Genomic DNA, 23,741 nt, shown 5'->3' with positions numbered 1-23,741 from the left:
TGCACCAAGCTCAATGAGATTACTGCTATAGACTTGCCTCCGGCTACGTATTACGGCATCGTTTCCTTTCGTTTCTGATTATGACTGACGAGTCGCTAACCTCCTGCTCTAACGCAATGTATATATAGTCGAGCGGGAACAGCACACCTGGTTAATAGTCGGTTGAAACCATGGCGTACCTACGGGCTCTCCTTCTCGTGCAGTTTCTCTCGTCGATTGTGTTCGTTTCAAGCAAGTGACTTTGAATTTCCATCGGATTCTTTAACTGTAGCATTATTTCTAATTCATTTGCGTGATTACAGGCCAAGATTTGGCGGGAACGAATTCTACAACGGAAACTGTTGACTCTGCTCGCAGCTCTGCTCGCGTTGTTCCTCCTACTCCAGCCGTCATCATGAGATCTCATTCCACAAGGATTGTTCACGAAGGAGATGATCAAGACCTCGTTTGCAGTTGCAAATCATTGAATTCTTATACGCTCTGGCTCAAGGTACAGTCATTTATTAGAGAAATAGTAAACAATAGTTTGAATTCGATGATTTGCCATTCCCGCGCAGAACGGAGAACAGATGAACGACGGTGAAATAGTCGACATAGTGTCCATGCAAGGCAGCGATTCTTTACTGCGTTCAACGTTGACCATCAGATCAGCTGAGCAATCGGATAACGGCGTCTACACTTGTATTTTCATCAGCGAAACTGGAGAAAGCTCGTTGAAGACATTCGACCTTTTGGTGACGGTGCCAAGTCCTATTAAAGTGATGGGAGATTTTTTTAATCAAAAGGGGATTACTGCTATTATTGGCGTCATGGCCGCGCTCATCATCCTCATGGCGATCGCTACCGCCTTGAGTTATCAGTCTGCTCTTACTTGTAAAAGCAAAAGAGACAAGAGGGAGGCACGTGCAAAAAGTCCTTCTGAAGTTTCTGGTGGTCACCTTAGCAGCCCATTCGTCCTTGGCACGGATACCCAAACAAGGATTTCGCCATCGTCACTAGTATAGAGGGGACAAGTCCGTCTTCAACGAGGAAACGAAAATATCCTCTATGAGTCGATGGAAACCTGCAAACCAAAATTGTTAATATAAAACATGATCATGACTGTGCCATTTGCCTATTCACCGTCGCCCATTGGTTTCTCGGAATTTGACTTGCTCGAATGACTTGACTTTATTTCACCTTTGAGAGTTCGTGTGCTTTTACCTGATTTTTTGAGCCAGCGGGTTAGCTGATTAGGCGCTCCCTTACTGTATTTAACTGCACATCATTTCAATATAGTTTACATCTTTACATGGTGTGGCTATAATTTTATGTTCGTCGTCTGTTCAACCGTTATACAGTTGACCAGCTTTTGAATGACGAAAAGCTACAAATTTTCTAGACCAACTGAGTTATGATTAAGCTTATTTATGATTGGAGGTTGCTGGATCGCTTTGCACCACCGTGACCGACATCAAGTTGGGGGGAGGGGGACAAAAAAATGCCTGTGGCATTTAGAAAGTGACAGCGTTCTTGGCGCGTAACAGTAAGTTTTTTTTTTTTCTTTTAGGCATTCTTCTTTTTTGTTGGCTTGTCGATTTTCTTACCTAAGATCTATTAAAACGATACTTTCCTACTGATTGCACCAGAGAGCTAGTGCATGGCTTTTGACGTTTCGATGCCATTCGGCAATGGCCTCGTTTAAAGAGAACTGGGTTTTAAGCCTGGAACGAGCTATCAATGGCATTCTCGTTTGTGTCAATCCGGTTTTAATAATTCAAATGAATGATCTAAATGTCGACAAGAGAATGGGCTGAGTTGCCATAGGCACTCGAGCAGTCATTTGTTTTCCTCCAGTTTTAGCAGACAGCCAGAAACCAGAAGCTGTCAGGAATGTCAAGGTAATTGTTTGATTCGCTAGTGATTTGGCGTTAGGGATGCTGATTGATGGACGTAAATTACCAAAAGGGTTTCTCTTTAATTACATCTGGTGTTTCATGGCTGGAGATTCTGACTTCTCTCTAATTGCAAGAGATGCTAATTATCTCTTGGTTGGCAACCACGTTGTCATAGGCACCGCACTAGTTTAAATGGAGTTTCTGTCCTCAAGATCAATCGATACAATTCCAATGGCAAACAGCTGACGAAATGGCCATCTACCACGCAATCGGAACTCGGAAGTATAAATAAGGTGGTTTACTTTTCGTTTCGGCCACAGGCAATTCTCGGATCAAGAAGTATGGTAACCAAAACGACTTCACTTCTTTTCTTGTCTTTTCTAGCTGGTGGATCACTGATCCAATTGCAAGAAAAGAACTCCAGGACAGTAGAGTTCATCATGGATGCTGGAAGTATGTGCTCCAGCCTGGTGGTCATCTTCGAAGAAGACGGAACAGCGGAACAGGAAGAAATTGTCGACGAATTAACCGTCAGGTATCGTCGCCCTCTGACATTGCTTCGCAGCCGCCATGGAAAAATTCAAGCTTTCGATGAAATTACGGATCAAGAGGTGGTTTGCAACAACGTCGCTGTATTGTTGCAAAACCTTGATGAATTTTCGCTTATTTACGAACATATCCAGCAGCACTACTACTTAGGAGAAGTCATTTTAGTGACATCGTCGAATTCTTCTAAGATTGGAGACAAACTGTTACAAGATGCCCGCAACGAGAGACTTCATTTGTTGATTGAACGTGGCCAACGTCTCGTGGAGATCCACAAATGGATGGTGAGTGACCGACTTCAAATAGACTACGTATTGAAAAATAACAACGTGAGCTGGGGAACATTGACTGGGCAACGCAAAATGCTGATGGGTAGATACTTGACAATAGCAACGCTCGATTTTCCACCCATCGTTTTCGCCAAGAAGAACGAAAGTGGCAAAGTCATTGCTTCAGGAATTGAGCCATCATTAGTCGCCATACTGGCAGACAAACTCGATTTTAAAGTCAACTATATTCTGCCAGTTAACGACGAAATGTGGGTAAGTGGTGCATGCATTATCAAAGATTCCTGAATTCGATATTAAAGCAAATTCAACTGGCTCAGGGCACCTTGGTTTTTAATGGATCAAAAAACGTCACCGTCACGGGCTTGCTAGGTTTCCTGCACCGGAAAGAAGCCGACGTATCTTACGGGGATCTGCACATGCAGCAACGATTGCTGCCTTACGTCGATTTCACTCGAGCCTTTAGAAATAATCACGAATGTTTTCTTGTACCAGCTCCTCGTCCCTATGCAAAATGGACTGCACTGTACCATCCCTTTTCCTCGGACATTTGGACTGCAACTGGTTTGGTTTGTATTTTTGCCGTCGCGACGCTACGACTACTAGCCAAATGGTCGTCTTGGCGTTCGAATGAAGACGGGTTTTTCTCCGATACTATGGTTTGTTTTCTCTATATTTTAGGCAACATGTTGTCTGCTCAACAGCCACAAGAAATCCGTATGTCGGCTAATCGATTGTTTCTCATTTGGTGGCTATTGGCAGCTGCTACCGTAATTCCAACTGTGTATCGTTCTGGTCTTATTTCGTACATAACCTTTCCTTACACTCCTGCTCCAATTGACACAATTCAGCAACTCGTCGATAGTCCTCTGAAAAAAATCAGTTGGGGAGATTATTTCAAGACGAGTCTGTTGAATTCCAACGATCCGCTTCATCGTAAATTGGGCGAACAATTTGCTATTGCTACCAATCTGACTCAAATGTTTTCATTGCTGGAAACTGATTCATGGGCTGTGATGTCGAACCAGGGGAACCTCCGTTATCAGGCGGCTGCTTTATTCCCCCCAAGTAGTGATGGTCCTCGTGTACACCTAATGACAGAATGCGTGTTCCCCACACGTTCGGCTCTAGGACTCCAAAAAGGTTCTTCGCTGAAGCCATATTTTGACAAGAAAATTTATCGTCTTGCCGAAGCTGGAATTGTAGAGCATATTTCGTCACAATTTGCCAAAAAACAAAAACCATGGGACCCTACCAAGTCCAGAAAGTTAGCCGCTTACTCGTTGGACGATTTGCAAGGGGCTTTCTATTTGTTGGCATTGAGTATTGCCTTTTCTTTTCTAATCTTCTTGTCTGAAGTCATTTTTGGCTACCGTAAACGAAAATTTTCCACGGGCAAATAATCGTGGACTGCCGTCCGTATCCGAATGGGGCACGAGGCAAACGACTAAGTATTAGGGTGCTAGACGGCTGGGCTCACAAAGAATTAGTTTATGAATACATTGAAATTATTTTTGACACACCCCATGATTATAAATGGTAGTTTTTGTTTGATTAATGGCACATACATCAAAAATACTGAACGGTTTCTTTGATATTATTGTAGTATAAAAGATTATTGTTCCTGTTTCTAATTGAGATCTGGAATTCATAACATTTTCTTCGATTTCAATACACGTGCATTGTAACCTGTCCCCACCAGACCTACAAAAATAATAGTTTTTTAAATGCGCGCGCCATCCAGTCTAACGCGTTCGTAGTTGAATAGTTTGTTACTAGATGTCTTTGTTATGATCGTCTACAAAATGAGGGCACGTGGAATTTCTATTTTGGGTCTTCTAGGGAACTCTACTAAATCAGAAACTAATAGTTACAAAAATGGCATCCGAATCTGACGACTGGAAAACTCCTGAGTTTCGTCAAAAGTTTATCGACACGATGTATTTACAAGATTTTAATACAAGAATTGTGGTGTGTAACTTATATAATCCATGTTTTCTTCAATTGCAGTGAAGAAGCCATACGACAATGGGGTAATCCCACAACTAGAACTGCAAGTGAAATGGAACTTTATTCCTTTGAACGAGCGAATAACAAAGTAAATTATTGACAGTCAGGGAAATTTTATGACAAAGCTCAAAGTCAATGTTGAAAATGAAAGCGAATCCAAGACAATTAATCATTTTTCTGTAGGAAGACTATTTGAATTATCATGTTTGGTTGATGACCCATATACAAGGACTAAGTAAGAAAATAAAAAAATCACAGCTGAAATGTTTTGTAGATTGATTGACGATTTATCTTTTAAGGTGAACAAAACCCCAAAACTACTTCTCTCGCCATTGACTCTGTGGGAACACAGAGCAATGCCCAGCCAAATGAGCCAAATGAATCAGTTCAAGATGGTATGTAAAATTTGTCTGTAGAAAAATTTCACTATTGATAATTATAAAACGGCTTCAGATGACTGGAAGAGTCCTGGATTTCGCCAAAATGTCATCGCCAAAATGTATCTGCTAGAATTGCAGCTTAAAAAATGGACCTTGTTTAATATATATTTTTTTATTTGCACCATAGTGAAGGAGCCATCTGGATATCTGGAAATCCAACAACAAAAACAGCCAGTGAAATGGAAAATCATTTCTTTGAAAAATCAACAAGCAAAGTGAGGTTGAATTTGTCTACCAAAAGTTTTAGTGATGAATAATATTCAGCATTACTGTAGAAAATTGCTTAACCCAATGAATTCATTTTTTTTTTCTAGGAAGACTATTTGAGTCATCTTGCCCGATTGCTAGTACATATAAAACAACTTAGTAAGGAATACTTTTACTAAAACAATAAAGGATATTTAGTTTGATCTTATAATTTGTCTTGCCAGGTGCCCAATTTCAAGCTTTCAGACAAAGAGCCCAAGTTGTTCCTGTAGTTAATGTTGCTGCACCGCAGCGTACTATCAAACCAAAAACGCCATCTCAACAAGGTATTTAAAGTAAATTCCTTGGATATAGACCCCAAAATTTGAAATTAATATATATGAGGGTATAGGCATGTAATTTATCTTGCAAGGTGTCAAAGAAAAGGCCAAGGGAACGTCTGCAGGGACTGTTGCTGTAGCACAGGTCAACGTTCAACCGAAAAATGTTAACCAGCAAGGTATAATTGAAACAAGGGGGGGGGGGGGCTTTTAAGCAGAGCAAGGGTGGAAATACTATGAATGATTGCGGTTCCCTAATAATCACAAATTTCAAATTTTGTTCACCCATCGCTTCAGATGAATGGAAAACGCCTGGATTTCGCCAAAACGTAATCGCTAAAATGTAAAAGTCAAAACTGTGATGTCTAAATGTATCTTAGCTCAATGGTTTCTTTCTCTTTTTTTTTCTCCTAGTGGAGCAGTGATCCGGCAATCAGGGAATCCCACAACCAAATCCGCGAGCGATATGGAATTTCATTTCTTCCAAAGATCCAAAAACAAGGTAGAGTATTTACAATTTTCGTTACAACACCTCTATAATGAACATTATTAACGAGAAGAAAATTGGGATATTAAAACCTTTGTACTTTCTTGTCAAGGAGGAGTATTTAAATAATCTTGCTCGGCTGCTGGTGCATATCAAAGGATTAACAAATGTTGTTGTGGGAAATCCTGCAGATAATGAATACTAGACGTATTATTGGCCACGTAAGTTGTGTTCACCCAGAGGCCTTAAAGACTCGGAGAAAAACCCCCTCAGGAACCAGTTGCTGCTATTTTAGTTATTTATTATAGTTATACTATTTAATATTCAAATCTAGACGTAGTGTGAATTTTCTACCGCTAGGTGTCTAATGTGTCTGCTAAATTATTCTATGGCGGGACAACTGGTATTTTCACGTGCTTGACTCTGTATAAGAACAAAATTAAAATATACAGCATCATTGTAGGACCCAACAAACATTTATTTTTTATTAAGTTCATTCTTGAACTTTCCTCGTTATTAAAAATCGGGTTTTCGCATTCACACCAGTCACAGCATGGATTCAGGTATTACCACGTTTTGCCGAACTTTTATTGCTTATTTTTTCTTGTTCGAACAGTATTTGTTGTATGGATATAAGTTTTTTTATTTTCTTTCTTGATTGGTAGGCGGGGTTCTTAGTCTGATAATCGTTGCATTCTTATGGGGTGTTACAAATCCCCTGATGGGCAAGGGCAGCTCGGGGATCCAAAGGGTGAAGCATGCCAACTTCCTGGTTCAGTTTGGTTCAGAACTAAAATTCCTTCTATTAAATTGGAAAGTAAGTCATCTCTTTTCTTTGTGCAAGTTCATTTGTCTATAGGACTCTCCTCAGAGTCAGTGTTGTTGTCTGACAGCTGTGCCTAATTATAGCCTGATTACAGGATTCGAATGAACAGTATACTTAAAATATTTTGCTGTGGAGCTGATGCTGATAAGAATAGCTTTGAAATGAGTCTCTTTTGTAAACTGCTCCACTATAGTTAGTCAAATCTGACATGGTAGATTGGGCTGTCGTTTGTTCTGATGATAGACCTTTAGGGTAAAGCCTTCTTTGCAAGATTGTGTTTTTCCCAAATGGAGCATCCTAAAAGTATATGCCTGTTGTTGCTCCCTGCACACCTGTTCGCGGCCCAAGATGACTCTTGATTTATTATATTTTTGCCTTCACCTCCCATCTCACACCAGCAGCAGAATATAGTCAGAGCTTTCTAATGAAAGTATTCAAATGCGGCGAATGAAAAAGATCGTTCTCCCCATTGTTTCGCTCTCTCTCTCTTTTCCAGACTGAGACAATCAAGACCAGCCTTTTTCTTGTCGAAGAGCTGCGATGTCACCCGAGATAAGGAAAAGCAAGGTTTCACTAATGTCTATTTCGGACAGGGCCTTTTTCTATTTTTGCTGCATAAACATTGGGAAAGATTGTCTGGTAAGATAACGTCGGGCATAGTCTGTGTGAATAAATGATGAAGGGGAAAAAGAATATCACGCTAATGAATTCATCCCACCTGACCAGTTGAACGAACTCTCGTACGGGTTGAAGTTCACGTTCGGGTGTTTTGGGTACATCCTTTTTAGTACGTAAGAATTTCCCATCGTCTCGCCAGGACAATGAAGTCATTGACGGAAACTGTAGCCCGTTTCACGGCCAAAAATGTTCCACTTGTTATACATGTACCTCCGGCCTGTACAACCAATTGTGTTTAGTCTGCGCAGCTCTCTCTCTATCTCGGATTTTAAACTAGTTGGCCGTATTTTACATATTATTTCTTCTTTCTTTTGTTTTTGTTCCACAGTTTGTTCTGCCATTCCTGGTCAACCAGTGCGGCTCCATTCTCTTCTATTTCACGCTCAGCTCCACCGGTATTTTCTCCCTTTCTTTTTTCTTTTGACAAATGAGAAACAAAATTCTTTCATTAAACCACATTTCGTTTCGCCCCCCCTTTTTGTGTCTTTTTTTCTTCCATCTCTCCGCTGTTTGAGGAATAACGTATCTAATTCCAATCTTTTCAACTTACGATAGACGCACACAACTGAAAAGACGAAGGCAGTCAAGACATTCACTAGCCCTTTCTTTTTTAAAGTGTGCATTCATTTTTGTTTTGTTTTTTTCTCTCTTTTTTTTTCATTCTCGCTGTTTTACCACATCACGGTCGTCGCCGAATACTGATTCTTTTGGGGGCCCTATAAAGAACTGTCGGTTGCTGTACCATTGACCAACGGACTGACATTCCTCTTCACCTCTGTTGCGGGTCAGTGCCTGGGAGAGCATCCGGCTTCACCACGTAATGCTCTCAGCATCTTTAATCATGCCCGTGAATGTTATGTGTGTTTTCTTTCATCCTCTTCTTCAAACCCGAAGACGGGGGGAATAATATTAACTCAAGTTTTCGTGCCACCTTAGCGGTAATAGTAGTAGCAAATTCGGTGGTCCGTTGGCATCCAGTTGCGTGTGCCGAGATACTTGATAGTTCCCAGCATCTGTAAAAAGAAAAAATTTAAAAGATGATTTCAAAACAAAAAAGAAGGAAAAATGTGTTAATATTAGAAAGAGAAGGAAACATGTTTTCAAACCACTAAAACTTTCAACCGTATGCGAGGTTTACCATTACTGATGATATTTTTCCATTGGTAATATTTAAAAGAAAATTCGACGAAAATCCGGTTGTGCGTGAACGGATTGTATTTCTCTGTCTGCACGCTGCACACGTTTTTCTCGGCTCTCCGAATTTTGATCTGTCTGGCATGGGGGAATGCTGTAATGATAACTAATTCCTTAGCCGTTGAAGAAAGAAAAAAAAACATTTAGTTATTTATTATTTATGTTTCCTTTTCATACAGATTTTTTCATTCCTTTTCCTTATTGCATTAACGCAGGTACATTTGTCGGTATGGCTTGCGTTCTATTGGGTGTCGTGCTGTGCCTGACGGACAAGATGTGAAGGAAAACCCATCAGCCGTTTGGCCCCATGTGTGTTTAAAAGGTATGACAGATACACGCAGACACACACACACAACAAATATGCTGCTCATCCTTCCGTGTCGTATGGCATCCGCATGTAAAAACGCCCTGACTGATTGAATTGCCTGTAGTTTTTTTTTATTTTAGAGTCTTCCATTTTGTTTAACCATCAGTCTTTTATTGTATTATATCAAAATGGTGAGGAGGAGGAGACGAGGCAAAGAGGAGGCAAACGAAAAACATGCGATTGTACAAAAACTACAAATTCTGTTTGGCTATGTGGGAAATCGTAAAGAATTAACAACAATAATAAAAAGATTAGAGGTGAAAAAACAAAAACGAGAGAAAATTGGAAGAATAAAAGAAAAGAGAAAATGTTCTCAGGACATTATCGAAAGCCAATCTTGTACACATACGATTCACACAGACATGCACGAAGAGTTTTGCTCATTTCGTACTTTTAAAAAAGTTTGTTTAAAATTACGTGACGCATATTTTGTGTTTTTTTTTTTTTATTATTTTATTTCAGCGATCGGATGGGCTCATTCGCATTTTCCGATTTGAAAAGGCTGAGCTCGTGGTATGTTTCATTTTTTTACACGGCATCAAAGGTGGAGGTAAAAGGAGCTGAAAAACGATACAAGACTTGGGTAAAGATGATGAAAATAAGTTTATTATTAAATGTTTTTGTTTTAAATGTATGTATATGTCTAGAAAGAAGAAAGGTGTCAACTAAGATGTGACATTCCGATGACGTTTAGTCTCTGTGAAGAGAGAGAAAAAGAAAGTTGTTTTACCCAGTTGAAGACGACTCTACTATGATGCGAAATTGGCACACACGGGCGGGCAATTATTGGAATGGTTATTGCTCAACATCGTCAAAAACTTGTTCAAAACTTGAAAATAAAAATGATAATAATATTTCCCTTAGGGTGTTGGATGGGGACGACACGAATGATGAAAAGGTGAACGATGCCAAAATAGAAGAGACAGAAAAAGAAAACCGGGACGAGTAACAGTCAGAGGGTCTTGTTTATTGCGTCGTTGATCCGCTGTTGTTGTGAACTGCTGCAGCACGGGGCGAAGGCAAGAATCTGGAGCACCTAACAGACGCCTGTCAAGATGATGGAGAAAAGACAAAAGAAAAGATAATGGAACGGTTCGTTCGTGAGTCTTTTGACACACACAAGATTGTAGTGTACTACTAGGACGTGAACTCTACGCCAGAACCCACTAGACAACACTTAATCCCGCTATTGTGGCAGAGAGCCAAGGAGACGCACATATTTGCATCGGGAATTATTTAGATTATAAAGTACCGAAAAACAAGGTGCGGGTTTTTCCTGTTTCGACTACGTTGTCTGTGTCTAACTGAAAAACTTCTTTTCTTCTATTTTTTTTTTTTTTTTTAAAGATCCTTGGCAACAACGGCGAAAACACAATAGTTTATTCGGTGAGTGGCAAAAAAAAAGAAAAACATTTTTTAAATCCACACAAAATTGTTGTGTTCATTAACGTTTCTTTTTCTCTCTTTTCTTTAGAAATTTTTAGCTATTTATAGGAGGGTGCGGCGTTGGTGATAATATCTGCGCATATCGTCGATCGCCGTGAGAAATCTAAGGTGGGTCTTTTTATTTTTTTTTTTTTTAGAGGAACATTATTTGTCGAGTGGAACGTCCCTTTCATCGTTACACCAACTAGTCGTTTTTTTTTTTTTTTACATTTAAGGACCGAGGCCAAAGTAAAAACACAAAGTTTTCTTTAATTCCCGTTTAAACTGGACTCGGTTTAAACTGTAAATAGCTTATTATTGTGTTCCATTTCGTTAAATTTCTCGTTTTCTTTATTGGTTTCCTTATCCAATCTGACGAACAAGGAGGCGAAACTGCTCGGCATTCTCATCAGTTTAACGTCGTTCCACTTAAATGGCCAGCCGAATAATAAACCATCTCCCCCGACAAGAACGAGGAGACTTTCGATAAATCGTAGCCGCCATCTGTCACGCTTCTACGGTTACACAAATTGACTTCCCTTAACTGTGTAATACGCTGGTTAGTTTACAGTATTGCAGGACCAATTAAACACGGACCGTTACTAATCTTTTATACGTTCTTCTCTTTCCCCCTTTTTGTTCTCGCTATCCACTTAGGAGGGGGGGAGCCTCTCTCTTTCGCGTACGTGTGTGGTATACTACGCAATGGGGCCTGCTGCCACGACGCTGTTCTCTAGTTGATTCCGGATTGTTTCGAGGAAAAAGAACAAAACGCGAAACATCGCAGACATGGAGGAAAAGAAGAGAATCCCTTAAAGGTAACCGAGAGCTATTTCTTTCTATTTATTTATTCATTATTGATTGTACGTAACGGTGTGTGCGCGGGTCAGGTCAAGCCATATTTCCAGGGGCTGTTCAGATTGAGGAAGAATTTCGAAAACGATCGGGGGGGGAATCTTTTTCTTGCGTGGGAAATACTTTTGTCAACGCCAATGATCTGGCTCATCCCTCGATCAACGCCCAACTCATCACTCACAAACATCTTTTGAAATCTCTTTTGTTTGCCCGCCAGTCTTCCTTTGCCCCAGTCATCAGCGATGACTTGAATGCGATAAACTAGAACTCACAACCTTCAGGCAGCAGCTACCATTGCACACTAAGCGCCATCTTATTTTCTCCTTTATCATCACAATCCTCCGAAACATCAACCTCTCACCCTCCCCCCTTTCTTCTTAAAAATTGGAAACACCGTGTTGAGTTCAAAACGGGAATCAAAGATGAAGGGAAGAAAGTGAAAAGGGTGGGGAAGAGCTGATTTTTTTAAAAATGTTGATCCAAGTATTTTTTTTTTCTTTTAAAAAATATAAGCTGTTTTGCGTTACACGTCCGAATGAGATATGTGTGTGTGTGATGGTGCACAGTCATGGAACCTAATGCGATGAGTAACGGAACAGTTTTTTTTTTCTTTTTCATGAGAAAAGAGAAAAGAAGATTTTTGTTCGGAGGTTCGTGGTCGAACAATAACAGCACAGGTGTTTGGTCTCTATCCATGTCCATTACGCAGAAGTTGTATGCCATCACGAGGAAAGAAAAGCTCCGATAAAAGGCACTAAAAACAAGGGGGGAACAAACAAAAAAAAAAAAAACACGATCCGATAGGTTTTGGTCGGGTTTGTTCATTGCCCGGCCGCTGAAAATAGTGTCCGTTACTCCAATACGTGGGCCCTCGGGATATTTTATACAACATTAAAAAAAAAAAAAGCCTTTAATAAAAATCTTACGCAACAACGGCGATAGTTTGGCCCGTCTGGATCGAGGAAGAAAAAATCGTGGAACAACCGCCATGAGAGCGCGCCCATGTCAGAAAATCCCAAGGAAAAAAAATGATGCATCTCTCCCCTTTTTCTTCTTCTACATCTGGAAAAAAAATAAAAATATAACGCAGCCCAAACAAAAAGAAGATGGAGAGACGCTGACTAAGTCCTGATTACACTCTTCCTCTTCTGTGCACATACATCGTTTTGTGGTGTCTAACGCGACCATATAAGGTGTTCTCTTTTTTTTCTCCTTCCATTTCCAACCGATGGAAGAATCTGAAGGTGGAGGATGAGTTTTTAAAAAAAGAAATCTTGCGTCATTTCTACCGAGTCGATTTAAATAAAAAAGAAAAACATGTTGGCGCTTTATTTAAAAAAGAAATTGAATGCTGGTCTGTTTTGCGCGTGAACGGGGCGTAGTCTGACCGTGAAGATGTAGAACGTCGTTCAGTAGTTATGAAGATGTTGTGTTTGAAAATGTGGTACGGCAACAACAGTTGGCTTTTTGTTGCGTAGCGCCGCACGTGTATAATATGTTGGTAACACGAAAAGAGTCGGAGAGCTCTCTCAACTTATTATCATAATAATCTCGGTTGGGTTTCTGGGCGTTGCCTTCTTTTTATCCTTTGCAAAAGGTAAACACACAACCGACTAACGTTATTCTCCCCTTTGGCTGTTTTCTATTCTATTCTCGTCGTTGCTGTTTCTTCGATGCACTGTTGCCAACCCGACAGGTGTTGTCTTTTGCCATCGAACTCATTTGGCACGACAACGCTGTTCAAAGAATTTTTATAAATTTCGTGTGTGTCAGATTTTGAATGGGGTTCGGCGGATGTCGCCAAAAGAAATAGGAGCTGAGTGCTGAGGTATTTCGTGCGCACAGGTGCGACGACGCCCTTCCCGCACGATAAGAATTTCCCCCCTTTTTTAAGTGAAACTAGAAAACTTGAAATGTTTTCTCGGCTGAAATGATGTTTTACAGGTCAAAGAGATAAAGGAAAAAGCAAACAGGCCACACAAGAAATGAGAAAAGCGGATGACTTGTTTCTTTTCGGTGGGGTTGGCTGGTCTATGACGAACAGGCTCATTACTATAGGCGATAAGACACATTTTTCTTATTCCGCTTTGCGATGACAAAAACGAGTAGGTAAATAGATAACATTTTGGTCCTTTGAGAACATTTTCCGCCAGATTTTCTCGTCCCCTTTTTTTCTTTTTTCGTTTGGTCAGTTTTTCCGGGAATATTCAAAAATTGGGGAGAGAAAAAATGAGCACGCAAAAAGAATTTCTGTCGGGCCACAACAACGTTCCTTTGATCTCAACGACTACGCCATTGTCTCGTTTAAAAATTCACAAAAGGAGCTATTGGTTCTGGTGAATTAAAAGAAAAAAACTCTTTGAAACGCACGAAACAAAAATGGGGGAAAAAACCGGACAAAGACAAAAGGCGTTGGTCATTTCTGCCCGTCGAATGATCTCAAAAAGAATTTTTAAAAAAATGGGTAAAAATAGAAAGAAATGGATAAAAAAAAATGTGTTGTTGTTGTTTTCACTTACTTCAAGTTGATGCCCAGTAGACGCGCACTCCGGACTTCTTGGCGTTTTGTCTTCTTATTAATGGCGGACAAGGGAATAGGGAATTTAAATTTTTTTTTTGTTGTTTTGAAATGTTACATTAAAAAAAAAAACGTCATTTATCCCGTTTGAAATTGAAAACCCACTTTGAATTATTATTAATTGTGTAATAATTTGTTTACGTTTTTCAGTTAGTCTCGGATATGGCAGAGGGCACCAGCAGGGGGGGAATTGTTTGGTGTTACTTTGTTTTTAAAAAAGAGGACGGACGGATGGATGGAAAGGGGAAGACGGATGGACTAGCGTTTCTTCTTGCGGAACCAGCCGGCCATCAGTTTGCTGTTTTTGGGCATGGTCGATGAGCGAGAGACGGACGGGCCGCCAGTTTTGCTGGATGATGTCGCTTCAGTCTGACGTTGACCGACGGCCGGAGGACCCGCCGCCGCTGATGGACGGTACGCTTCTCCCGAATCTTCCGACTCGACAATGACGTCCTCCCGGCGCCGAACGGGCGCCCTCGGCGGTTTGCCCACGTCGCCGACAACCATGGCCGGCGCTGATTGGCCGCCGCCCGGCTGTTGCTGATTGCTGTACGTGATTTCGTACTTGTCGCGGTAATGACGCGGCTTCCACGGCGCCAACACGGAATACGAACGCGATATTTGTCGGGTCTGCGTCCGCCTCAGCGTCGATCCCGTCGTGCCGGACAGGGCGGACATATCCTCCCGGCTTTGCGCTTTGTGCCGCCTGGACGCTAGCAGTTGTTGCTGGGCCGTACGACCGTGACTAGTGACGGGAATGTCGGCCACAGTTGTAGCGTGCAAGTAGACGGAGCGCTGGCTCTCTGCGCTTCCGGCCGCGCTCTGCATGGCGCTGCCGTCGCTCTCTGAGCTGTTGACCGAGCTGACGGGTTGGTGTCGTCCTCGCTGATGCAACACACCTCTGTCATAATTGACAAGGGAAATCAGATAAGAAAAAGGTAAGAATGACGAGTCACCCACATTTCCGTGATGACATAATCAAATGACAACCTCCCCCCCCCTCCCCACCAGAAGGGATCAATAGCTAAACTAAAGAAAGAATTGCGAATCTCTTTGTTTGCCCTTTTTTTTTATTTTTCTGGTCGTGTATCTAACCAAGTGACGCCTTTTCTCACGAACTTTTGACCTCCAACACGCATTTGTACTATTTTTTTTGTGTGCAAGAGGCATAGAGTGCGGTGCGATATTATTCAAGAGGAAACCCTCCGTTTTCTTTTATTCTTTCAACAACTTAAAAAAAAAAAAAAAAAAGAGAAATTCCTTCCAAAAAAAAATATGTCGACAATTTTCTAGTTTTCTTTCACATTTTTTTGTTTTGTTTCTCTTTATTTTGAAGGTTAATTGACATCTCGCCGGCGTGGAAATTGCCATTGTCAAAACAACCAGAAAAAGAACGGGCTCTCATTTCCTAATACCAACACACACACACACAGAGAAAAGAAAAACTCGATGATGAAAGAACACCAACTAGCAGCGCTCTCGGCACAAAAGTCACGCAAAGTATGCCCCCCCTTTTTATTTCTGGTGCAGCTGCGCTTTTTTTTTTTAAATACGTTCGTGTGACTAATGAGTTGGTGCCTCGTTTCTCTACTCCTCCCAATCTTCTTCTTGTCCTACCCCCAGTCCTTTGTATGATGATCATCATTAGATCCCATTATAATTACCGGCTGTTTTGGCGGGGCACACACACACACACACAGATGGATTGTCATCGTGGCTTTACCTGCGGACAGCGCCCATTCCGGCCGCCGAGCTGGCGCTTCGCAACACCTTGGCCTTGGGCATGTAGCGTGATGAATAGCCACCTCCGCGAGACGGTTGGGACTCCAAGTCTGTGTCGCCAAAGTAGCGCATCTGGCGGTGAGATTGAGCAGCGGCCGCGGTTGTCGCCGGAGGCGGCGGAGCCGATTCGGACGGCCCGTTTGCCAATGGAGCCGTCGGAGCCCGTCGTTGTTCATCGGCGTTGCGGTCCCGCAATTCGGCCGATTCGACTCCGATTTGGTGAATCAAATTGGTGCTGGCGTAAGGACGGGCGTCGCTCACCATCCCGCGCTGTTGCGGCTTGTAGCGTCCGCCATCTTCCTGATAGCGACGGCCAGAATGGAACTGAACGGAAGTTTCCTGGTTGTGGCGATTGCCGCGATTTGGGTGCTGGTGCTCCTCGCCCAACACGATCACCGGATCCGGTCGGTAATTCAAATTGTTGAAACTCTGCGCTCACGAGAAGAGAGAAAAAGAAAAATATTTTTTTTTTTTTCCTTAAATGAAATGAAAAGGTAAAAAATAAAATGGATAATAATAAGAACAAGAATAATAATAATAACATGTGAAAAATGACAATGAAATTAGACATCGTCGTTGGCTTTCGTCGTGCTGCACGGAGCAGTCACGCTTGTCTACCCCGCCCTCTCTGTGTATGTACAACGTCGTTCAAAATGGAGCTGCTGACGAAACCGGCCGGAAAAGGTAAGAGTTTCTTTTTTTTTTCGGGGGGGAGGGTTGTTGGTTAAGGTATATCTCCCCCCCTTTTTTTTTTTCTTCTCGCGCTTGTTGTTTTTGGTTGTGATTGCGGCTATATTTGTACATGTGCGATAGCTGCATACTCGGCTAAAAAGGCGGGTGGAGGCGATCGCCTTGAGGCTATGCGGTCCCGAGCGGTTAGTTCAAAGGTCGTGAAAATGAAACGAACATTTTTTTTTCTCTTTTTCTCTCTCTCTTTATTTTACTGCGTTCTCTCGACCAAACACTCCCGAAGAGTGTCTTTTCATTTTTTTTTTTTGTTTTTGATTGCTTCTTGTCCCGAAGACGAAGACTGAAACACATCAGCACCATCTCAAACGCCATAAAGACACGCTCTCGAAAGAAAGAGTAAAAAAAAAAGGCAAGAAGCTATTAACATCGGGCAGGGATTGATGGTTAAATTTCTCTCCCTTAAACTCTACCTTTAGCTAAGAGAAAGAGAGAGAGAGAGCAAAAGTTGGAAGGAATGTTTTAAATCTCGTATTCATAAGTTTTTCCCTATCGCGTCGATGACGGCCAGCCGGGCCCCCGTTTCACAAATGTCGGCTGCTTCAGTTCAGTCTAACCAACGCGTACCAAATCATTTCCCAATTCCGTTGGACTACTGCACTCGCGCTGCTGGACATTTTAACGTTTAATTTTTCTTTCTGTTATTTTTATTTTATTTTTTAAATGATTTTATTGCCGAGTGAGAAAGACAAAATGTTTTTTTTTTCATTTTGTTGTTCGGGCTAAACGGAGAGAGGCCCAAGGGTTTTCTTGACTATCTCAGGGCCATTTTTTTAAATTTTGTTGTGTGCCGGGAGACAACGTATGATGAAACCGGTTGTAGAAGAATAAAAAATATTCTTCCCTTTTTAAGCTGGAGGAGGGGAATCGACTGGGCCATAGAACTGACTCACGCTAAACTCGTCAAAAGTCAACAACCTCTGGCCGCCATTTGATTCTTCTTATTCTTTGTTTTTTTGTTTTCCCCTCTTCTCCCGGTTTAGGAGGAGGGAGGCACGCGCGAAGCGGCCAACCCGCAGCGATCTTCCCCTCGTTCCGCGCCCATTTTTTTCAAACATTCATTTGTTTTTAAAAATTCTTTTCAACTAGCACCTTTTCAATGAATTGCAATCGATCACGTCCGTTTCTTTGAAATCTTGTTTTACCTGCGATTTTTGGCGCAAATTTTTGAATTGATTGCGCTGGTGGCTGTGGACGTGGCCGTCGCTCTCGGACGTGTCGGTCCGGTCAGTGGAACTGCGTCGACGATGACCTCCATCTTTGTTTGTTCCATTGGCCGTAGTGACGACACGATAGCGCAGCGCGGGGGCATCACCTGTGGTGACAGGTGGCTGCGGCGCCATTTTGCGGCTGAAAGGCGCTTCGATAACGACTACCGGCCTACCGGTGGCACTCGTCGAGTTCTTGTTGTTGTTGGCGGCCGTCGTCGTCGTCTTGGTGGCTGACGTCGGATTCGACTGATGACTTTGACCTTTGACCAAAAGCGAGCGACTCTGTCGAACCAATTCCGCCTCGTCCTCCGCCGACCATTTAGCGACTTGCGGCGGCGCTTGACCTCTGACTTGCTTGACTGCCGGCCCGCTTTTAATCACGGCCGCAGGTGCTGGCGGCGAACTCAAGACGGAAGGCGACGGCGTTTGGTGCTTTTGCGCGGCAGCGGCTGCCGATTTCTTTTCGCTCTTGCCGGCTTTCGAACCGAGAAAAACCGACAAGAACTTGCTCCGCTGACGGCGGATTTTCTCCTGTTTCTCCGGCTCGTCGTTCACTTTGTTGTTGGCTTGGACGGCGGCACTCGTTTCGGGCTCGTTCCAGCCACGCGAATCGGAAACGCGCCGCTCCGGGCTGGGAGTCAGGGACGAGCGGGCCGGTTGGTACCGGTAAGGCGATGGCATTTTCTTGGAATGGCCTGGCCGGTGCAATGGATAATTCCTTTCCGGGCTGCTCTCCGGACTCCGTTCGTCGCGACGCCACGGGACGGTGTTGAAGGCCACCTTGGCTTGCGTCGTCGTCCGCGGTGGGGACGCCTCCATCCGCTCGCGTGACAGTTTTTTAATGCGCAAAGGCGGTTTCGGCGCGGCCGGAATGAAATCTTCTTCGCCGTCGATGTCGTCCTCGTAGCGACTCTGGAACTGCGTCAATCGAGACGCATGGATGACGGGCTCAGGTCGTTGGCGGACCACGGTCCGTCCGCGCTCCGCGTCCTGGATCAAGCGAGTTGAAGTCATCGACATTTGATTAGCCTTTTGCGGAAGCGGAAGCGTCCGACTTTCCGGTTCTCTTTGTTGATACGATCGTTCCGGGCTTTTCCTCGATTGTTGTTGTTGTTGTTGCATTTGCAACGAACGGATGCGATTAGTCAGCGGCTGGATGCGAGGTTCCGGCGAAACGGAACGATCCTGATATACTTTGATTCCGCCTCTTCCGCCCGAACGGGGGCCGTCTTCATCGTCGCTGTACTGGAAAACGCGTTGATCCGACGCTCTTGTTTGCTTCCGCTGTTGTTGTTGTTGTTGTTGCTCGTTGCCAGCGATGAGGATCTTGGTCGTGTGATGGTAACTCCGATCCGGATGATGATCGTCTTGCTCGCCGCCGCCCGTCCGTTGTTGATCCTTCAACAAGGTGCTGTACTTGAACGACAGACCGCCCGAAGCGTTGTGGTTGTTGTTGTTATTGTTGTATTGGACATGACTATTGTTGGCGTTGTTGCGGTTGTTGTTGCGAGCATCCAACGCTCGGCTGTTGCCGCTACCTGCGGACAATTTTCGCTCAGTCTGCTGGCCCTGGCCGTCGTCTCCGAAGAGGAAACGAGCCTTGGCTTTGATGGCGTCCAGGTCCTCTTCGTCTACCGGCCCTTCAGGCTCCTCCTCGTCGTCGTGCTCGATCGCTACGCCGACCCCCTTTTGGTAGCCCAAATGCTGGCGGATGACCTCCGTCTGTTTCTGTTGCTGCTGCTCCTGGAATTGAAACAATTTGCCTCTGCCGGCCGGCACTTTGTCCGCCCCGGCTCCGTTGGACGAGCGGTAGACGTTACGTTCTGGCGACGGCGATTGTCCCCTCCCCTGATGTTGCGCCGATGTTTTGACTTGAGCGTAAACGACGTCGGTCACTCCGCCAGTTTTGGCCGACGGCAATTCCGGTCTGGGCGGAGGAGGCGAAGTGAAACGAGGCCCTCCCAGCGGTGAGCGGAGTGGACTCGTCCGAGTCGGGCTAACTCCGCCCGTGTAGGAAAAGGGCAAATTTCGGTTGTGCGTCAATCCGAATTGCGGATCGGGCTCGATCAGGTTCAAGGTCGGCAGTCGAGGAGCCAGCGGATCATCGGCCAAATTGAGCTCATCCTGGTACTGACGACGGAGCAGCTCCCGCTGCCTCGACTCTTCCGTCAGCTGTTGGACAATCAAATTAACGTTGGGCCGGCTGGTCGCTTCCATCTCGATTCCGGAATCGTATTTGGGCGGAGTCGTAGGAGCCGTGTCCCGATTGTTGTGATGGCTTTTACCGTTGCGTTGATATTGTTCTTGCTGCTGGTCCAAGATGGTGGTCATCATCCCAAGCGCAAGCTGCTGAGGTCGACGCGGGCTCGATTCGATGATGGGATCGAGCTTCTCAAATTGTTGTTGTTGTTGCTGCTGTTGCTGTTGCTGATGGAGGATGTTGTTCTTCTGTTCGATGTTCTTGGTCTTTTTACCGCTACCCGCCTTGCCTGCGTCGTTCAGCAGCTGATTTTTAGTCGAAGCTGTAGGTAAAGTGCGTGACCAATTGAGCCCGTTGTCTCCTTGAACTTGATTGTTACGCTTGGAGGCGGCCAGATTGCGTCGCTCGAGCGAGCGCGTTTCGTAATTGGCCAACAGATGCGGATTGGGCGACGCTACGGTGCAACTGATTTGATCCACTTGTTGGATGATACGCTCGGCCTCCTGGGCTAATTCGGCCTCGCTCAACAGCGTCGGCTCCTTGTAGACGTTGTAGAAGGGCGGCACGGCGTTGCTGACGGACGCTGAAGGAGCAGCCGACGTGTTGAGGTCATGTCTGTCGACGTTGTGACTGCCGACCGGCGGCGCAGGGGCCGGCCCTTTGATTCTCGGTATGTATTGATGTTGTTGTTGTTGCTGCTGCTGCTGCTGCTGTTGGTGCGGTTGTTGAGCGTGATTGATGTGCTTGACGTCAACGTCTCGATTGAACGACACGCGTTTATTGGTTTGCGATGCGTCCGAACGTTCAGATCGCAACGAATCGGCCCGCTGGACTGCTGCACTGACGATCCTGGCCGCCGGCATTTCCGTGCGGCATGACCGGCCGAACAATTCGGCTCTACAATCCAGCGACACAGGCACGAAATGATCAGCAGATTTTGTTCGTGTATTTTGTCCTCTACTGCAATTATCGGCGCTCCCGAGACGAGTCAACTTTCACTTTGCCGTGCACTAACTTTCAATCAGCAGCTGATAACTTTGGCAATCACCGGCAACAAAATGAGAGAGAGAGACAAGAAACGCTTTCCCTTTTGTGACCTTACAAGGATCGAACCTGCCTTTGCTTGGTCCGACTTAATTTTTGGTCCGACTCGTCTTTTTTCAAAACCACCCTCGAAGACCCATCCATCAAAAGAGAAAAAGATTTGAATATTTGTCCTTTTTTAAAGGCAGGTTTTTCTTTTCCCCTCTCACTGCTGACGCACTCGCCACTGGACACACACAATCACGGAAGACAATGAGGCACTGTCATCAATTTGCGTATAGGCAAATGAGACACCCTACGCTGAAGATGGGCGGACAAACAAAACGAAGCAGACACACACACACTCACATACACGAGCGGCACATGCACAATAAGGAAAGAATTTCTTTCTTTTTAAAATAAAAGAATTCTTCTTTCAGCTGCTGACGATGGCCAATGATTGATTGCGTTATGTATCAGATACGAGAACTACGAGAAGAAAGAGAGTTCGTGTTGTTAGTCAGCGAGAGGGAGAGAGAGAGAGTTTTTAAACTGTGGAAGGCGGGTGCGTCAGCGCTGGTTGGAAGCCAGCCGCAGACTGTTCGGACTCGGGTTGAGAGAGAAAGAGAAAGAGCTGAGGTGTAGGTGCTGGAAAGGAAGGGGGACAAAAAAAAAACGGTGGTCGGAAGGTGGGGTTGCGTGAGCTGGCAAGGTGGTGGGTGGAGAACAGGCCCGTAGGCGTTTTATTCGAATGGTCTACAAGTCGCTCGTTCACTTGCACGCTGAAATGAAACAGAAACAAAACAAAAGGGGAGGAGGGGGGGAATAGAAAATAAAAAGAAATTTGGACGACTCCCTCACCTAACAGGAAAAAAAGCAAAAATTAAATCACGGTAGAAAAAAAAACAAAAAAATGGCGATTCATCCCAAAGTGATACCATTGGCTGACCAAAATTGGTCATTTCCCTACTCCACCTGTTTAGATCGTGTTCTATTTTTGTTTGGTTTTTTTTTTTATTATTCTCGACCTCTGGGGTTGGCGGTAATGAAATCATGGTGAAGGACGTTTTTTTCTTTTGAATTTTCTATTTACGTTTTCAATTTAAAAATGTTTTTTGCAATCAAGAATTTGAATTATTTGATTAGCTGTCGGAGAGAGGAGGACGAATCAGGTTTTTTTGCGGTGTATGCCCCTCGTTTTCTCTCCGTTTTTTTAATGTCAATTTGAATATAACCGTGATGGAAGCCTTCGTAAAAGAAAAAAGTAGAATGGCATTCGAAAATTCGTGCCGATTTCATTACAACATATGCGCGCCAACTTAATACTTTTATTCTATTTTTGCGTGTGCGTTTTGCTGCTCTTCTTTGGCGAAACGATGCAATCGTCCCGCTGACCTGATTCTCCTCATTATTCACATTCAACCTCGTTGTACTACAAATTTCTTCCTTATTCCTATTTTCTTTTATTTTTTTATCATCATCAATTTCAAATTCATAAAAAAACAACATAATTTATTAAAATATTGGACGAGACGTAAACTGGGAATGAAAAATTCTCGGAATGTTCTTTCATTTTTTTTTTTTAACGAATGCACTGGTTCAACATGCGTACATTTCTTATCTGTATACACACATAAAAAGCCCAGCTGAGCGGCAAATGTATTTAACGAGAATAAGAAAAATCTATTTGCTTATATTTATGATGACAATAGTCTCGGTATGTTTGGCGTGTCAAATGTGGCACGTGTGAGCTGTTGTTCTTTCTCCTTCCCCGAGCGTTGGCCAATGCAAACACCTCAGTCCATCTCAGTCCCGTTACTATAAAAATTATTATAATTTTTTTTTTTTTTTAATTTGAATTTGAAAAAACAAAAATTTAGCTCGCCAGAGATGCTGGTGGGTTGAGTTTAGGAAGAATGATTCATACGATGCGAGAGTAATTTCACAGTAGCGTTGAACGGCGCTTTTTATTCGGGAGAAAAAACCTGTCGGACGTTGATTAGTCATGGAGCTGGAAGAACTGGATGTGTCGTCATCCATGTGGGTTTTCGTATATTCTTTAATGATTTCTGAATTCAGGTTTCGCCAACGTCGTGTGTGTGTTTATGCGTAAAATACGGGATTCGGACGGGCAGCGGGAGGTACGAATTTCGATGAAGATGGTGAATCCACGTCGATACGGATTGATTACGTTATCCGAATATTTGACTTAGTTAACCAAGACCCGGTTTATTGATTATTAAACTTGGCCATAAGTTTCGAAAATGTTTGTTTTTAATGGGGTTCAGCAACGGCATCTTGTGTCCCGTCGACAGTATAGGAACAACAGGTGGATGGAGAGATCGATGGACTACCTCATTTACCTCCATCTTTTCCCCTACTATGCCTCTTCTTTTTTTAATTTTTTGTCTTGTCCATGTGAAAATAGTTTGACAGCTAAAACTTTGTTTTTCTTGGTCCATCGCCAGAAAGAACGCCCCTTTTTTTCTGTCTAGAAAGATCTCCCGATGTCGTGTTGTATAGGCTGTCCATACAAACGTGGGTCTAAAAACTTGTTGATCCTTTTGGGTGTAGGAGCCAAGGACGAGTTTGACATGAACAAAATGATCTAGCCTCTCTCTCGTCGAAAACAAACTTTTTTTTTTTCCTTTTTGTTTAGTCTCGAAACTACTTGACCATTC

At 43.5% G+C, this 23,741-nt stretch overlaps 3 protein-coding genes across 8 annotated transcripts; 2 read left to right on the top strand and 1 right to left on the bottom strand.

Annotated features, from left to right (window-relative positions):
- Window positions 1-302: 302 nt before the first annotated feature.
- LOC116921369 (glutamate receptor ionotropic, NMDA 1) lies at window positions 303-4,404 on the top strand. Of its 3 annotated transcripts, none has more exons than XM_032927645.2 (5): window positions 303-490; window positions 558-1,880; window positions 2,053-2,170; window positions 2,262-2,965; window positions 3,031-4,404. In XM_032927645.2, exons 4-5 carry the CDS (start codon window positions 2,318-2,320, stop codon window positions 4,111-4,113), a joined length of 1,731 nt encoding a protein of 576 aa, XP_032783536.2. In that variant the 5' UTR covers window positions 303-490; window positions 558-1,880; window positions 2,053-2,170; window positions 2,262-2,317; the 3' UTR covers window positions 4,114-4,404. The 3 variants fall into 3 exon arrangements, with proteins under 3 accessions (XP_032783536.2, XP_045027588.1, XP_045027587.1); XM_045171653.1 differs by having other exon boundaries at window positions 558-2,170; window positions 2,262-2,488; window positions 2,564-2,965; XM_045171652.1 differs by having other exon boundaries at window positions 558-2,170; window positions 2,262-2,488; window positions 2,561-2,965.
- An 85-nt stretch (window positions 4,405-4,489) lies between these two features.
- LOC116921371 (mediator of RNA polymerase II transcription subunit 15-like) lies at window positions 4,490-9,479 on the top strand. Of its 3 annotated transcripts, XM_045171654.1 has the most exons (15): window positions 4,490-4,650; window positions 4,721-4,808; window positions 4,904-4,955; window positions 5,020-5,115; window positions 5,174-5,219; window positions 5,288-5,375; window positions 5,475-5,526; window positions 5,592-5,693; window positions 5,780-5,866; window positions 5,985-6,030; window positions 6,102-6,189; window positions 6,287-6,737; window positions 6,840-6,991; window positions 8,007-8,073; window positions 9,088-9,479. In XM_045171654.1, the coding sequence occupies exons 1-12, from the start codon at window positions 4,589-4,591 to the stop codon at window positions 6,377-6,379; spliced, it is 900 nt and encodes a 299-aa protein (XP_045027589.1). In that variant the 5' UTR covers window positions 4,490-4,588; the 3' UTR covers window positions 6,380-6,737; window positions 6,840-6,991; window positions 8,007-8,073; window positions 9,088-9,479. The 3 variants fall into 3 exon arrangements, with proteins under 3 accessions (XP_045027589.1, XP_045027590.1, XP_032783539.1); XM_045171655.1 differs by lacking the exon at window positions 6,840-6,991; XM_032927648.2 differs by lacking the exon at window positions 8,007-8,073.
- LOC116921362 lies at window positions 9,329-21,679 on the bottom strand. Of its 2 annotated transcripts, XM_032927634.2 has the most exons (5): window positions 17,772-21,679; window positions 15,821-16,308; window positions 14,039-14,998; window positions 12,446-12,581; window positions 9,329-10,286 (listed from the first exon to the last, which is right to left on the bottom strand). In XM_032927634.2, the coding sequence occupies exons 1-3, from the start codon at window positions 20,898-20,900 to the stop codon at window positions 14,356-14,358; spliced, it is 4,260 nt and encodes a 1,419-aa protein (XP_032783525.2). In that variant the 5' UTR covers window positions 20,901-21,679; the 3' UTR covers window positions 9,329-10,286; window positions 12,446-12,581; window positions 14,039-14,355. The 2 variants fall into 2 exon arrangements, with proteins under 2 accessions (XP_032783525.2, XP_032783524.2); XM_032927633.2 differs by lacking the exon at window positions 12,446-12,581.
- Between the last annotated feature and the right edge of the window lie 2,062 nt (window positions 21,680-23,741).

This window comes from Daphnia magna, linkage group LG4 (genome assembly GCF_020631705.1).
Source record: "Daphnia magna isolate NIES linkage group LG4, ASM2063170v1.1, whole genome shotgun sequence".
NCBI lineage: Eukaryota > Metazoa > Arthropoda > Branchiopoda > Diplostraca > Daphniidae > Daphnia > Daphnia magna.
This window is presented reverse-complemented; position numbering and strand designations above follow the sequence as displayed.